Genomic DNA, 18638 nt, shown 5'->3' on the forward strand with positions numbered 1-18638 from the left:
TTGGTTCACAATTACAGAGGCAATGTGACATAATAAAAGAAACCCCTGAGAAGTAACCCCATTTTGGAAACTACACCAATCAAGGCATTTATTAAGGGGTGCAGTGAGCATTTTCACCCCACATGTCTTTTCCATAAATGAATGCGCTGCGGATGGTGTAAAGTAAAAATTGCAATTTTTCTTTAGATATGTGATTTCAATGGCAAATATGTCGTGCCCAGCTTGTGCCACTGGAGACACACACCCCAAAAATTGTTAAAACGTTTCTCCCGTGTATGGAGATGCCTTATATATGGAAGTAAACATCTGTTTGGGCGCAGAAGGGAGGGAGCACCATTTGGCTTTTGGAGCACTGATTTTGCTTGGTAGTAGTATTACTAGTATTTTAGTTCATAATGTGGGGGCATATGTAAGTTGTGCGAAGCACATCAGGGCAAAATAAGAAGGTATAATAATGGGGTAAAAAAAAAGAAAAAAGAATGCATAGATGTGTGTTACGCAGTGAAGCAATCCTTTATGCACACACCAGTGTCGCACTGATAAATGGTGTCCTTTCTTATCTCCCTTTTTGTACACACTCAGCACTAGGGATGATCTAGGGATGTGCGATGCAGGGATCAATACCGTCAATTTATGTATTTTGATACGAAGCCGTGCGGCCGCACAGCTTAGTATTGCAATAAAAGAAGAGGACATGGCACGCATGCACTGTACAGTGCCTGCGATGTTCTTTTCCTTCAGTGACCGCCCCGCTCGTCATTAGCGCCCGCTGTGTCACATGAGGAGGCAGTAACGCTCCTTCCTACTCTCTCTACTGCCACAAATGATAATCTGAGCATGTGAGAAGGAAGAGTGAGGCGAACGTTGCGAATGGGTTCTTGATGACGTGCCTGTGTTGCTCGCACCACTAGTGTGGAATCAGGACCGCGCTGCAGTGTAGTGACAGACCAGCCCCAGGCAGGTATTAGTTAGAACAGTACCTGTATGTGCCTCACATTAATTATAAATAACCTCATCATGTACCTCACACATTAACCCAATGTTGTCCATTATGACTGTGAGCGAGGTACTTGATGGGATCTCTTACTATAATGAGCAACATTGGGTTAATCTGTGAAGGAAATTATGGGGTCAATTACTGTTAGGCCTTATTCACATGGCTGTGTTTGATATATGGACCGTATGTCGCCCGCATTTCCCAGATTGAACACATTTCAGGAAGCCGAACTCCTAGCATCAGTTATCTATTCCCTGCCTGCTCGTGGGAATAGTGTCCTATACTGAAAACATGATAACAGTACAGGACAGTATTCCCACGAGGAGGCCGTGACCCCTAGCATCATAGATAACTGATGCTAGGAGCCCGGCTTCCTGAAATGTGTTCGATCCGGGAAATGCGGGTGACATACGGTCCATATATCAAACACAACCATGTGAATAAAGCCTAATAGTAATTAAACCCAATATTGCCCATTATAATTATAGTAAGTACCTCGCTCAGTCATAATGGGCAACATTGGTTTAATGTGTGAGGTACAAGATGGGGTTAATTACAATTAATGTGAGGCACATGCAGGTTCAAAATTTGTAACACCATGTGCCTTACATCAGAAAATGTAAGGACATTTTTGTGGGATTTTTATTGTTGGCAAAGTATCGTTTTGGTATCTAGTATCGCAATACTACTCTAAGTATCGGTATCAAAGTCCAAATTCTGGTATCGTGACAACCCTACTCTGCACCTTTGCTGTTTGGAGAATTTTGCTGGGAAAGTGTTGTCCTGGTATAATACGGGTACACTCGCTTCTAGCAGATATGTTTAAGCTCCCCCCTTCCTGGTTCCCTAATTTTAGGGCCTTGATAAATCACCTCTTGAAACAGAAGAAATGTTCCCGTCGGGCCTGCACAACTGCATATTTTTTCTTTCTTGACTTATGGGAGCCTTAACTTATTTTTTCTTAGATGTAGTGGTATGAGGGCTGTTTTTTTTTTTGCGAGACGACCTGTAGTTTTTATTGGTACCATTTTGGGGCACATGCGACTTTTTGATCACTTTTTATCCTTTTTTGGAGGGGCAAAGTGACCAAAAAACAGCAATTATGGAATAGTTTTTTAGTTTTTTTTATAGTGTTCTCCATGCGTTATAAATTACATGTTAACTTCATTCTGCGGGTTAGTACGTTTCAGGCGATACAAAATTTACGGCACTTTTTTATGTTTTACAACTTTTTGTTTAAAGAATGTATTTTTTCTGTCACCGTGTTGTGAGAACCATAACATTTACATTTTTTAGTTGATGGAGCTGTATGAGGGCTTGTTTTTTAAAGACAAGCTAAAGTTTTTATAGGTACCATTTTTAGACACATGCGACTTTTTGAGCACTTTTTATTCCAATTTTTGGAAGGCAAAGTGACCAAAAAAACAGCAATTCTGAATTGTTTTTTAGGGGGTTTTTTTATGGCGTCCACCACGCGAGACAAATAACATTATATTTTTATAGTCCAGGCCGTTACGGCCAAATATGTATGGTTTATTTCTTTCTTTCAATAATAAATGACTTGATAAGGGAAAAAGGGCGATTGTGTTTTATTTTATTACTTGAAACTTTTATTTTATTTTTTAGTCCCACTAGGCGACTTGAATGTCCAACTGTCTGATTTATTTTCTAATACATTGCACTACCTATGTAGTGCAATGTTTTAGAACGGTTAGTCGTTCACTGACAGCAAGCCTATTAGGCTTCGCCTCTGGGCCTAATTGGCTGCCGTAATGGCAGGCCCTGCGATCGCATCGCAGGGCTGCCGATTTGCTGCAAACCCCTAAGAAGCAGCGATAAGGAGTTAATGGCAGGGATCGGAGCTAGCTCTGGTCCCTGCCGTTACAGCAGAGTGTCAGCTGTAACATACATCTGACACCCGCCGCTGATGACACGGGCTGAGCTCACACCATCTTGCCGTCGGTACCGGAAGCCTTTTAGGCCCTGCCTCTGGGTGGGGCCTAGAAGGCTTCCATACTAGGCAGACCGGGAGGCCAGTATTAGGCCTCTGGTTGCCATTGCAGCCATCGGTCTCGTTGCTGGGGTGATGATTGGCTGAAAATACCTTAAATGCAGCAGTCGCTTTTGACCGCTGCATTTAAGGGGTTAATGGCGGGGATCGGAGCTAATTTTGGTCCCTGCCATTACAGCAGGGTGTCAGCTGTAACATACAGCTGACACCCGGGGATGATGGCACGGACTCAGCTTCTGAGCCCGTGTCATCCATTTGTTGTACGGATACGGCAAATTGTGGGAAGCACTGGCTTTCCAGGACGTATCCATACAACAAATGTTGGGAAGGGGTTAACATACCAGTTGATATTTTGACAGTGGTAGTGAGTTAAAGATATACAGATAACATAGGACAATTTTTATATAATAATGTAACATTAACACAATAACTATACATATATAAGACTTCTGTGAGACAGAGATGAGTTAAAAATTATTGTGAGAAGAAAATAATTTAATTGACACTTCCGGATATTGATGCAATGATTGCAAGAGTAGAGATTGAATGAACGAGATAATTAACCAGATGGTTTCAGTCTTCCTCAGGCAAGGACGGCTAAAATCTATGTGCAGTAGGCTTCAAAAAATAAAATAAACTATACAAAGCTTGCCAAGCTGTAAGCAAGTGCTTGCCATGATGCTATGTGCACCTTAATGTTTTGAGAATTTAAATGTACAAACATAAAGTGCAATGCTAATTACTGTGTTGACTGTATCTTTCTAGGTCAGCGTTGTGCTATATCTATGTGAAATGTCCTATAGACATCATTTGCTGAAGGCTAAATGATGATGCAATTCTGTTAACTTATCAACTTAATAAAACACAAAGTACAGAAAATAAAAAAAACACCTCCATCTCCTTACACATTTTCTACATAGTGGAACCAAAATGAAGGTGGAAGACAAAACATCTTCAAGATAACTTTTTGTGAAATCGTCAGAGAGCGTAATCTCTTTATACAGTTACTAATGCTTACATGTCCATTAACATTTCAGTATTTAAAGGGGTATTTTGGTTTCGGAAAATAAGTGAATGCACTGTATAACGAACAGTTTTTTTTTAATTTTTAACATACTTTGTGTAGCAACAAAAACTTTGTTCACATGTTCAGGATTTGCATATGGCAAATCCTGGCGTGTATTTTTTAGCCCTATTGTCATTTTATTAGGCTAATCTGCAGGTTTCTGTGTGGAACCTTCAAAAATAATGAGAATGCAGATTATTTTTCTGCATGGTTTTTTTCTGGTGCATATTAATAGGGTATAAAATATCCAATGTATTAGCATTGGATGTAAAATGTTAAGAGATTTGTTGAGGATTTAGGCGCTGAATCTGCTCCTAAATCCTCATCAAATCCTGAACTTGTGAACATAGCATGTTGTATACCACCAGAGGATGAAAATGTGTCCTGGTCATATCATGATCACATAGGTGAACAGCTCATTACAAGGCACAGCTCTGAAAACAGCGCTGTAACTGTTACGAGTCACGCATCGGTGTGAGCATCACATGACGGGATAGTTTTATCCACAGATACAGAAATTTTGAGAATACACTATTACAAATGATTAATGAACACAACCACTGAATGACAAGTAAAAAGTAGAAGATATTTTAGGCTTCGTTCACATCTGCGCTAGGGCTCTGTTCCGACGGAACGTTTGAGCTTCCTGTCGGAACGAAGCCCATTTCCCTCACAATCGTCGTTTTGACGTAATCAATACCGTAGTCGACTACGCTATTTATTCCATCAAAACGACAGAACCCTTGCACAACGGAGACAAACGGAAACCATTGGCACCGGATCCGTCACCATTGAAATCAATGGTGATGGAAATGGAAACATATGGTTTCCGTTTGTGTCTGTCAGGGCTCCGTTCCGACGGAAAGCTCCAACGGAACGTCGGAACTGAGCCCTAGTGCAGATGTGAACGAAGCCTAAGGCTCATTGGAAATTAGCTATAACTGAGGAAAATAACTCAATGACTCCTGCCATAAATGACTTTGTAAAATAACACTTACATATATGTTGTTCTCCTGGTATCTCCGATAGAGATTGTACATAATTGATCCTTCATGGAGATCACAGAGTGCTGCCATATCTTCTACACCATTTGTGCTGGTTGAATGCATAATGTTCACCTTCTGCCGAGTAATTGTGCTCTGTTTGTATGTAAATACCTAAATAAATAACCAAAAAACACAATATTTCAGTATATGTTTAACATTTAAAATCAAAAATAGATATTGGGATGCACTCCTCAATCAATTGGCGTGGTGATAGTAAGGTAGGGACGAGAATCCCACAATATTGGAAATATATAACCCCAGCACACACAGAGGTACGCAAAAGATCCAGATGCAAACAAATTTAAGTTTTATTGCAACAAAAGATGGTAAAGTTGAGGTGGAAAGCGACTTGGTAAAAACGTTTCGGCCGAACCTCGGCCTTTGTCACGGTCGCTGTAAGACGATATCACTGGTATGGGTTGTCCGCCGGATATTCCCTGTGTGGACACACAGGGAATATCCGGCGGACAACCCATACCAGTGATATCGTCTTACAGCGACCGTGACAAAAGCCGAGGTTCGGCCGAAACGTTTTTACCAAGTCGCTTTCCACCTCAACTTTACCGTCTTACAGTGATATCGTCTTACAGGTCTGCACTGTCAGAAGCTGGGCGTTCTGAAGAGAAGAGGATGTTACTTCTCTTCACAGCGCCCAGCTAGTACAAGTATTAAAAACGCCCCGATGTACGCACATAATACACGCCCACTTGGACTTTTACTTTTAAACACACCCACTTGGACTTTTGCAAGCCTCATTTGCATAACTACAAAAATGGTCATAACTTGGCCAAAAATGCTCGTTTTTTAAAAATAAAAACGTTACTGTAATCTACATTGCAGCGCCTATCTGCTGCAATAGCAGATAGGGGTTGCAAAATCTGGTGACAGAGCCTCTTTAAGGCATCACACGCTCTAATGAAGAGTAACCATCTGTTCAACAAACACAGAATAACGATAGTCCACGGCAATGACTTTGATATATTTAATTAAGCTATTAATATAATGTCAGCCATTTAGTTCCATATAAAAATATTGGAAGAAGTAATACTGAGAGGGCCACCATGTAAGCTAAATTAACGTACAAAAAGTACTTGAGTCAACTACTACAGCATGAGATTTAGAAGGACCAAACAACATAACACAGCTCACATTTCAATAAGCTTCAGACATATACCTTTTGGATGTAGACATACAAAACAAGAGTTGACGTGGTTGACCCCAGAATTTGATTACTGTCTGATGACTCAATAGTAACACTTAGTAATGTTTACAGTAGGTATAGCCAAGTATGAAATATTCTTATACTAAGATTAGCAATTTATTAGTCTGATTGGTTCTAATTCTAACGGAAACAGCTGGAAACATTCAAAGGATAATGGGGAGCCACACTTACAACCTGAGTAGATGAGCTGAGGTATCGTAAGTAACGTCAATACACTAGGCCTACCTTCGTACATGGAGTCAATCAAGAGGTGGTCCAGAATTCTGACTGGCCACACTAATAGCTGAATGATGTAATGCACATACACCACCAGGTATTTACAATACTTTTACGGCATAGTTAAGTCATGTCTGATAGTGGTATAACGTGAATGTGACATTTAACGGTTATGCTAAAACAAGGGTATGAGTATCAACGATCAGTGCTTCTCAAACTGTGAGGTGGGCTTCATTGATGAGGCTCCACTCAACAGTTTTGACATAAGCAATTCTAAAGTGCACCGGTGTTTCTCCTTTTGTGCTTATGTCAATGTCAAATATTGGGTTCAGGACGCAAACGAATAGAGATGTTTAAATTTGGAATGGGCTTCAACTAAGGGTGAGGCCCAGGCATCATGAGGGCCTGGCTGGTGAGGCCCCAGTAGGAAAAGTTTGAGAATATTTGCCATAGAGCCACCACTGTGGCTGCTATGGAGCCAATATAGTGGAGGAACCCTGCTCATGTTAGCCTTATCCACTTTGCCAATGTGAACCTGAGGAGGGTGCCTCCTCTCCAATGGCACCATTATGTATGAGACCATCCTGAATTGTAATAGGGAAGGGACTGGTCACATTAACCTTCACCAGATCTGTGCTATAGGGCCTCTACTCCCCTATGTAGTCCAAAGTTTATTTTTTCTTCTCCTTAGTATTTGGCAACCAAAACTTAACCTGGAATTTTCTTCCAGAAAGCTGAGCTTTCTTTGACTATTAACAACACAGTAATAAGAAAATATCTGGAGATTTACTTTTAGCTTAACACTAGCCATTTGAGGACGGCAGTGTGGAGTTACTTTATATTGAAACTTACCACATTTAGACATTGTATCCATTCATCATCAACACTTCATACAATAACTGAACCCAGCAGACAATTGTTCTCCAGTATGATTACTATAAAAGTACATGCTATGTGTTGGGTACTGGATCAGACAGCAGCTAGAAAACATTGTGGTGTGGAGCAGAAATACCATAGAAATCTATCCTGCTTTGGGGAATTCTTATTTGTATATATTTAGCATCAATAATGTATACCATAAACTTGCTAAAGCTCTCACATCTTGGCCCTATGGGGGGAAGTGAGGCCCAAGGTTCACGTTACAAGTTGAGGAATGCGGTATCCTGCGGAGTTCGTGCTGAGATGCCAGACTATTTGAGCAGTTCACTGACAATGCTGCTAAAATATCTCACTCAATGCAGCTATTAGTATAAAACAATGTGTTTTAAGGTAAGGATGTCTATTGAATAATGCATTTCATTCCAATACGCTGTTTCCAGAAGTTGCAGCACACTTCCAGAGACGTAAACATGACCCATGACATACATTCCAGTCTTTTTGCTCCTTTGTAAAGTTGTGGTGGTTTTGGTACCTTATACAGTAAATCTCCTGAGGAGAGACTTATTGATGAGAAACAGACGCCGGCAGAATATTACAGCTGCTGTTTAATCATTCAGTCTAGAAGGTAAGAATGTCCATAGTGGAAGTCATGTTAAAGGTTCGATGTCAATCACCATAAGAGCGTAGTGTAGAGAATGGAAAAAATGCTATATAACCAATTTAAGAGTCCTAAACGGGTATGTCTGGACTTCTTCCACTAAAATACACACAGAATTAAAGATGTCTGAATGAGATGGAAAGATGTTTTATACATTACTGGTAACATTAATAGACTGTAATAGTAATAGACATGTATAGCAATGAAAAGGAACCTGTCACCAGAACAGGCCTTCTTAGTATATGGGCATTTGTGAGATGCTATATTACCACTCAACTAGTTGGTGTGAAAGGCTACAAATGAAGTGCCGCATATACTAATGAGTCAAAAGTGCCAAGATGTGTGGCAAAATGCACCACCAGATTTGCTCAAAGCAGATTATTACTTTAAAGGGGTCTCTCTTTGTGGGATATTACTCACAATGTAACAGAAATGTTAAAAAATCTCAGCTCTGAAGTATTTTAAGAAACTTTGTGAACTCACTAACAGAAATGTTCGGTCCCTAAATACATGTCTACCAACATTTAAAACCAAAATGATAGAACATTTAAAGTTTTGCACGTTCTACACTGGAACGCCCCCAAAATTGCCTAGAAAAGTCTCTGTAAGGACAAGTTTTGCTACTTTCATGGGCTGGTTCACAAGACTGTCCTGCATAAAACAGGCCTGTGGGGACGAATGCTTTATAAAGGTTCCCTGGTTATATGGAAATAAAGCTTATTCTCTGTATAATAATTTTTAAAAAAAACGCAGGAAATTTCAAGTAAACACTATTTTTTTACTCTTTCCATTTCAAGATGTCTGCTTACTGTCAGAGAAACGCGGCATTCTTTTTAAGGCTGGGTACACATTGCGTTTTTACAATGTTTTAGCTGTAATGGGGTTTTAAATTTAATGGTTATAGGCTTACAGCTGAAACACTTTACAAAAAACTCATTGGTATTGAAAAAACTCATGCGTTTTTTTGATGCATTTCTTTAGGCTGCATTTGAAATCGCAAAAAAAAAAAAATGCACAATGTAAACTCAGCCTAACATTTAGAGACTGAAAACCTGCCCTGGAAATTTGCTACTCTCACATTTAATGAGACATGTACCTTTGTCAATTAGAAATGATCGGGACTGGTGATCAGTCTCTGAATGTAAACAAAATTGTTTCTATTCAATGAAAGCAAGGAGAGAGCTTGAAAATATTAATGATAAAAATACAAAATATTTTACAAATGTACATAACTTCTCATTATATAATTATTAAAGTTATTAACATAAAACTGGAAAACCCTAGATAACACAATAAGGTTGTTTATACAATAAAATACTTGTACCTGTATTATAAGGCTAATTCACACCATGTTTGTGTCTTTTTTTTTTTTGTATAGCCAAATATAAAACTAATATGACGTGGTGAACAGGAGCTGAAACCAACTCAACAAACATATAGGTTCTGTCAAGAAGCCGCATCATTGGCTTCAGCATTGAGCAGGTCCGATCTCTGCCTAAACACTTATCATTTGCTCTCTGTTTAGTGACCTTGTAGCAAACTGATTGCTTTCAAAGCTAGATAATGGTTAAACCCAAACAATCTGCAAGATTTATAGCTAAGCTCTTTACATGAGAGTCAGAATTAAACTGTACTGCATCCTTGACTATGGCTTATCCGAACACAAAATATGCAGAACTTATCTACTTTCAAAACGCAACTGGCATCTGTATGACGCAATATAAAAGCTCGGGGGCACTTTGACTTTGGTATAGATACGCTGACAGTTCATGTGTATATATTGCATAATTAGTATAGGACGGTCATTAGTGTAAAAACGGCTGCCATATTGATTGAGAGAATGTCATTATATTGTAGCTGATCATCTGGGCACTATAAACCAGGTATGGACAAAATACTGTAGAATTTAAGAGCCAGTTACTCCAATCCAGCAGAACCTTTCACTTTTTTAATAGTCAGACAGTAACTTTATTCATGGGCATAAAAAACAACCTAGTAACAAAAGGTCTAGATCCATTGGCTATCTGGCGCCTTAGATTTGTTAGATCCAGCTATAGACGCAACTATTGTAATAAGCACTCTACAAAAACACTAATCCAGAATCCACTCCAGAAGGCCACCTCTTTGAGTAGACCGCCCCTAATCTAGACCAGATTCTTCTGTGACGGTGTCTCAATTCCCTTATGAAGCAATCGAAACAATGGTATGTGTATGCCCCGGAAGTCTGGCAAAACTCTTGGTGTGCGCATGAGAGAGGTGTATGATATTTATTTTACTTCCTATGAGTATAGTAAAGGTTTTGATTGAATATAAACTTTACTCTGCTACTCTTTGTTACATTGGTCATGAAAGGTGACTGGATGGAGGAGTTGATAATGGAATTCCACTAAAGCTCTATACTATGTGGAGCCACAAGGTCCAAGGCAACTATTGACGGCAGGGAATACAGCATATGTCGCTTACTCTACGGTGTTTGGGGAAGGGACATCTCTGTAAGTGAATTTGGACTGAGATCAAAGACTGTCTGGGTGGTAATCTGTAAATGAACTATTATTAAAGGCTTACTGGAGTTTGCTTTGTTTTACCAGCTTTGGTTTTCTTAAAAGAGTGTTCTACGTTGAATTCATTTTTTAGACTTATAAAAACAGTCTCTTTATTTCATCCGTTCAAAACATAACGTGGAAGTTACAACTTCTGACCTGGCAAGGGCCTTTTCGCAATAAATGTGCTTCATAATTGTTATGCCTGTGGTCTCTGACCGCTGCATGTCCTACTCCCCGGTAGCCACGACCGCAGGACACTCACAGCTTGCCGTCTCCCTCCCCGGAAAACACGGGCGCACGCGGCTGCAGCTCTCCACTGCTTCCCCTAGTGTGCGCGTGCACGTTCCCGGCCTTAAAGGGACAGTGTGCCAGTAAAATTGTCCCTACCTAATCCCAATGCATCCTGGACTTTAAAAAGGACTCTGCCCTCTTCCCCCTAGCATTGTTGTGTCTACCCATGTTTGTTCTGCAAATGGTTCCTTAGCTGTATCTTGTTTTCCCGTATCCAGTATTTGTGTTTAGTTCCATTGTGAAGTCTAGTGTCGGAGTCGAGTTCACCATCTGTGCTCGATGCACATGCCGACCCATGGGCCCAGACAACTACGCTACTTCTTTGTCAAGTGTCTGCCAAGTCAAGTGTCTGCCAAGTCTTCTATCCAGGTACTCTTGTCCTAAAGACTATATTTGACTCTTGTTTGGCCAGCTGCTACTCAATTACGGCGGAGCGTCTCAGTGGGTCTACATACCCCACAGTCGTGACAATCATGGCCCTGAGTAAGGCCGCAATTTCTTCCTATTTGCTCCTTATATACTATGTGAACTAGCCCACTTTTTTAAGAGGACCACCACTCTAGAAAACCATTTCTCACAGCAATTGTCTCAAAAAGTTTTCACTATATATAAAACATGAAGACGAAAATTCATCATATTTTTCACTTGAACATTTAATAGGTTTCAGAAAATAATAAAATGTATATAAATGGCATCCACTTACATATTTATTTATTTATGGTCATTCCCATGTGTATAAGGATAGTCAGCATTTTACATGAGACGACCTTGGCATTCAAACAACCAAGGTTTAGTGTGAGAGCCGCACATAATTAGGAAGTCTGTGTCATACCAGTTCTACATTAACACTTCATTATTCACCGTTTCCCCTTACAAATATATGTGCATGTGTCTCGCCAGCACACACTTGTGAGGCCCCCTATTTACACACAAAGCACATTGTGGATTTTTTAACATTATAGATAATCTTGGTGAAAAGTCAATATTATTAACGAAACTATAATGTTTTATGCTCTACACTTAGTAGAAGTTCGTGACCATAAGAATTTCAGTTAAACGTAATTGCTCGGAGCCTAATACAGAAATATTGTAATTAAAGGGAAAGGGAGTTTCCAAACCTTAACATGCCAATACATTACTTTTACAACTGCTTTTACGTTTAAACAAAGTTTCTGGGATTATTTAATTAAACATGACACCCATTTTTGGCAATGAACCACCATTTTCACAACAGTATCTATCTCAAAGCGATAAGTGCATGAGATAAGGATAATTTACTCTGTTATTTTTTGGATTTATAGAATTGTGTTATTGTAAATCAAAATAAGGGCACTGTATATGTTTGGAATGCTTACTACTACTTGTACAGTTTTTCCCTTTAATCGATATTGCACTGGCCGGGATTCAGGGAAAGACTGAAAATTGTCTGGGTCCTGGGCAGTCAAGATAATGGGCCCTTAACCAAACATGATACTTTTTTTTATAATTTTGTTTAAAAAATTATTAATTCATTACTTTTCTCTCATGTGAAGGAAAGCAGGGTATTTGTGTATAAGAAAAGATAAGTGGAGGGTCTGTGGGCTCCCTAAAGCCCTGAACTAGAGGCAGTGCCCTATTGGCAAAATGTTCAGTTCCTCCCTGCTGGAATAATATATAGCCAATGATATACCCTACTCTTGTTATATTATATTCATGCCGTAAATGTGCTAAAAAGCAAACATTGATCAATTCATCTGTGGTGGCTCGATGGCACGGCCATTCTGAACTTTACAGTATTTTGATACAGTATTATTCTATATTAGTATTATCTTTGCTCACCTTTCACCACATTCTGCAGCTATAGTAGAAATGTGCCAGCTGCATACAATGAACACATAGACATTCTTAAACTAAAATTGATTTTAGGCCACATTTGACTTTTCCATTATTGGTGACTGACCCATTGCTGACTGTAAGTGTTGCTAGTTAAAATTGACTGCGAGTAGAACTGAAAAGTTGATTTGAAGATGTTGTTTTCATGTACCTATTAAAATTATTGAAACAGAAAATGTAACATAACTGTAACACAATTTATTAATAAGAAACTTAGTTAACATGAATAGATGCGGCAATGCTGGGCAAAATCTGACAAGTGACAATTTCATATTACCCAAAATCTTTCCTCTAGTCCCATAATGTAGAGATCTATGGTTCGCTTCCTTTATTTAATTGCTGTGATCTATCTGGTCATCTGTATAACGAAATAGTCCTTCTTCTGGATCATGTGATATTTACTAGCATGCAAAATAGCTCTCCCCCAAAAGGTTGAAAATTGTGTCTCTAGTGTCACCTTTAGGTAGTTACCCTGTCAGTCAATGTCTGACCCCTTAGGCCATGTACACACGTTCTGGATTCTGTCAGGATTGTGGAACAGATTCTGCACCAAAATCCTAACATAATTCGCTAACATTCTGCCGGCAATACATGACCCATCTGTAGACAGCACTGTTTTGGAATAGGTGCTCCTCATCAGTATTGAGAAGGGTTCTGTTTGGCTGTGTGAGATCCAATATTTAAGAAAGATGCTAATTCTCCTTTTGGAGATGCAACTGGCAGGGGAAATATTTTTGCTGTTTTTCCAATAGTTACATTTTAAATATGTGTCCTTGGAAAGTTCCGCTATTACATATACTCGTTCTTATGTATATTATAGTATTCTTATTTTATATTTATACTTTTAATGGTTTTTATAGTATGTCAGGTACACATTATTAGACCGGGCACTAGCTAACCACATCAGTCACTCACCCTAGAATGCCAGAATATTATCTGCCACATCAAAAGAATAATGAATAAAGCTTCCTAGGTTACTCCCAAACAGCATTTTCATTAAAGGCTATTTGAATGTGTTGTTTTTTTTGTTTGTGCATTAGTGTGTGTTAAACTTTGTAAATACATTTTATTAAAAATTATGTTTACTTTTTACGATACAGCTGCTCTTTTTTCTCTGTACAGACTAGCTGTATCTTTCGCTAAATCCTGTTACAGTCGGGTCCGCGGGACTGACGAGTTCAGTGAAAGCCGGGAGACACACAGGATCCATCTGTAAACTATCACATCGAAGTTCTGTCACTGAACCCATCAGGTCTGCGGGACTGACGGAGTCAGTGAATAGCGCTAGATACAGCTGCTCTGTCTTGAGAATACAGAGCAGCTGTATCTTAAAAAGTAAAAATAATTTTTAATAAAATGTATTTACAAAGTTTATTAACATACACACACGCTAATACACATTTTTGTTTAAAAAAAATTAATAAATAAATATTTACATTTTTACATAGCCTTTAATAAATTAAGCAGGATTATAACAACTATTGATTTTAAAAAGCTTTACAGGCAGAATATTAAAAGACAAGTTCAGAGTCATTTGACTTAAAGAGGCTCTGTCACCAGATTCTCGAATCCCTATCTCCTATTGCATGTGATCGGCGCTGCAATGTAGAGAACAGTAAAGTTTTTTGTTTTTTTTTAAAACGTTCATTTTTGGCCAAGTTATGAGCTATTTTATATATATGCAAATGAGCTTTGAAATGGACAACTGGGCGTGTTTTTTTTCATATGTCCAACTGGGCGTGTATTGTTTTTAACTGGGCGTGTTTACGTGTATGACGCTGACCAATCCGTGACCAGTCAGCATCATACACTCCTCTCCATTCATTTACACAGCACATAGTGTTCTTACTAGAACGATGTGCAGCCACATACACAAGTGTCCTGATAATGAATACACATAACCTCCAGCCTGGACGTCATGTGTATTCAGAATCCTGACACTTCTGAATCTTTTCTGTGAGATTACAGCAAGCCACGCGTAATCTCGCGAGATTACGAGGTAAACGAGATTTCGTTTCCCTTGCTGGAAATCTCACAGATTGGCAATTTATGCGTGTAACATGAACACAAGATATTCACATCGTGGCAGTGACACTATTGGAGATATTTATCATTATTATTATTGTTGTTAATTATTATTCCGCTTTGGTTTTATCAGTGGTTGAGTTTCTGTTTTACACATGTTTGCTGTGTTAGCTGCATGCCTAGGTTGGGTAGTACGGGACATTGAGGATGGGGTTTGATGGGGACGAGGTAGTTAATTAGTATGGACAGGTTATTTAAAGAGGCTCTGTCACCACATTATAAGTGCCCTATATTTTACATGATGTGATCGGCGCTGTATTGTAGATTACAGCAGTGTTTTTTTATTTAGAAAAACGATCATTGTTGACGGAGTTATGACCTATATTAGCTTTATGCTAATGAGTTTCTCAATGGACAACTGGGCGTTTTACTTTTTGGCCAAGTGGGCGTTGTACATGCCCAGTTGTCCATTGAGAAATTTATTAGCATAAAACTAATGTAGGTCATAACTCCGTCAAAAATTATCGTTTTTATAAATAAAAAACACTGCTGTAATCTACATTACAGCGCCGATCACATCATGTACAAGATAGGCCACTTATAATGTGGTGACAGAACATCTTTAAGTAATGGCAGTATGCCCTCACTAGCAAGCAAGTTATCCCTCATACTACACATGCGCAAAAGTACAAGACCTACTGCATTACATGATGTGGCCCTAATGGAGACATGGACTGATGACACTGACGGAATTTGATGATACTTTCTCTACATCATTGTGGAATATGTTGGTGCTATATGAACAATCAGAAATTATTAACGATTATAAAATAAGTATGGTTGATCTATCGTTCAAATTTGACCAAGTAGATTGGATTGGTGATCTAATCATTGCTTGCAAATGATTTACTTTATCAAATCAATCACATAGTAGCATGAAAACCAGTTGCTGGGAGCGAATCCTATTTTACTGAAGGAAGGACAGGTCTTCATTTCGCTTAGCGGATTGTCCTTGCTCCTATACCATGAGGGGAGTCAACACAAAGAGAACATCTTGCTTGACCACATTAATAGTGTATCAAACCTTTATATAGGAGATACTATTACCACACAAAAGATTGTATATATTTCTTTGCATTTCTTTTTTAAGCAGTGATACAGAATGACCTATTAACCAGTGGAGATACAACAAACTGGATCCAAAAAAGGAACATCCTGAGGTTATTGCAGTAAGTGTAGTAAATTGGCAGTTTTCGCTTATAATGAAGCAATACTGTACATGTACCCATTCCTGCTGTTCCCCATTCACAGGCTTTGATCATCTACCATATGCATGATATCTGGCCAATGTTCTTTTGCAAATAAAACACATCCTGTTACTTTGTGTTTGTGAAATTTGATAATTTTATTACACAATATATAGGAAAAATATGCTTTCCATCAAGTGACTAACAACAGGTGCACCACAGTCTCTGTCTGCTTATGGCTATGTTAACATAGCGTCTTTACACTACGTTTGGCATAAGTGAGGGTAATGCTCCTGGCGCATAAGCCTTACATATCCATGGGGCACAATTTACCTGCCAGATGCCAAAAATATGTAATTTCGCCATTCGCCGATGCATACCTTTTTTTCCCCACTTTATAGGAAAATATGCTGAACTTTCCTATACAGAAGCATGCTGCAGAAAATACATATGTACCATGCAGTATATAGTTTTTGTTATATCATGGGAGCCTATGGACGACATACAGTGGCATACATCAAAACTTTTCCATCAGAGGTATACATTGAGAAATACTCCTGACGTATAACTCCGATTCTTAGTATAAGATTTCAATATCCTATTGAGATGTACATAAAAAGTTGTGAGTGTGGCAGCCAATTATACTGCTAAAAGCCCAAATAGCTATAGGTCTATGAGAAAAATTATACCAATTACAAAAAGATCTACAGGTCTGTTAGGACTAGAGGATGCGCAGACAAAAGATGATTCTAATGACCACGCCCTATAGACATGCAAGAGCAAACTGGACAAACGTCCAATATCTGGATCCTAATGTCAATGAATGTATGGGCACCTATTGTATCCAGCTAGTGAAAACTGTTGAACAACATTGTCAATTATTTTGGTCTGAACCATTCAACAAAGAATCACTTTGCATTTTGGACACACATTTGCACAAAGCCACAAAATTACTAGCTGTGTTTGTGGAAAGCAGTTAGCCCAAAAACAATATATTATAGAGTCCACATCAAGTCTTAAATTTATTCAAACAACTGAAGCATTGTAGTCTACACTACCACTGTGAGGTGGAAATAGTTAACCAACTCAATGTAAAATAAGTTCCCTGTGCAGTAGCTTATATGGGTGTCCCACCTTATGGTGTACCATATAGTTCCCAAATAATCATGCAGTGCCCCCTACAGTAATGATAAGTGAAGCGCCCTGTGTGACCGCACAGGTCGCACACCCCTAAGGTCTGCCATGGAAAGTCGCCTTACTTTTCACTGTGCAAGGATAATATTTTATTCCCATAAAAGCACAGAACTACGTTAAAGTGAATGTCCGCCTTTTAACACCACAAGATTTAGGGTAACATTTTCTGTGCTGATTTAAGAGTTTGTCCATAATTCGAAAAACATGGCTGCTTTCCTCTATAAACAAGCCAACATCTGTGCATAGGTTGTGTATATTTTTGCAGCTCAGCTCGATTGACTTGTATTGGTCTAAGCAATACCACACACGACAGGTGGGGTGTTGTTTTTGAATGAAAGCAGCCATGTTTATCTCACCCCATACAACCACTTTATTACCTTGCATTCTGCTTTTTTCCAGGAATAGAAGCAAGGCAGCTCTAAAGATATATCGAGAAATCAATCAGACCAGAAAAAGATAAAAAAATAAATACAAATTGTGTACAGAGGTGGACATTGACTTTAAAGAGGCTCTGTCACCAGATTTTGCAACCCCTATCTGCTATTGCATCAGATAGGCGCTGCAATGTAGATAAGAGTAACGTTTTTATTTTTAAAAAACGAGCATTTTTGGCCAAGTTATGACCATTTTTGTATTTATGCAAATGAGGCTTCACAAAATCACATATGTGTTTTCATTAATGCATATTTCATACAAAAATATAATATACACACACACATATATATATATATATATATATATATATATATATATATATATATACACTGTACTGCAGTAGTGAGTAAAGAGAAACAAGGACTGTTTGGCTGTACAGAACAATAGCTGGGCTTGGAGGTCATTTAAGTGGTCGTAAATTTTTTGCATTAGGTAAATAGCATCGACTTGGATTTTATTTATAGAAACATTGTAAATGCTGGAGGGTTAATTCAAGCCATCTTGTTTTAATTCTAACAAAGAAAAAACCTTGCTAAAAATGTTTTGTAATTGCAATGTTATCCTAAATGGAAGGATAAGTAAACAGTTTTTTACAGGATGAGGTTTCAGATGCTTACAAGAACAAAGTGAAAATATTGTGATTCTGGAATATGTGGATTTATTGCTTAAATTACTATTTAAAAGTTCTAAAACATTTCCAAGTATTCAACCATTAAATGCCTGAATAAGTAATGTGAGTAAGAACTTTTATATAGAGAGGACCTGTCAGCTCTCCTGATGTGTCTGCTTCAGTAAATAATTGAATTTCCCACAAAATAACGATCCTGGAGCATATTTTCTAAGAATTCTGCATTGTACCGTTCCTCTGTTATTCTTCCTACAAATTTATGAATACATTGACAATTGGCTGTTACCAGTTGAGGGTGTGTGCCTAAA

At 38.5% G+C, this 18638-nt stretch overlaps 1 protein-coding gene across 1 annotated transcript in view; it reads right to left on the reverse strand.

Annotated features, from left to right (window-relative positions):
* Positions 1–18638, reverse strand: part of MYO10 (myosin X) — a 216060-nt gene that overhangs the window by 141192 nt on the left and 56230 nt on the right. The window contains exon 3 of the mRNA XM_075826765.1: positions 5073–5231. Within this exon, the coding sequence (XP_075682880.1) occupies positions 5073–5231 (159 nt within the window). The remainder of the gene's footprint in view (positions 1–5072; positions 5232–18638) is intronic.

Source organism: Rhinoderma darwinii, chromosome 5, assembly GCF_050947455.1.
Source record: "Rhinoderma darwinii isolate aRhiDar2 chromosome 5, aRhiDar2.hap1, whole genome shotgun sequence".
Classification (NCBI taxonomy): domain Eukaryota; kingdom Metazoa; phylum Chordata; class Amphibia; order Anura; family Rhinodermatidae; genus Rhinoderma; species Rhinoderma darwinii.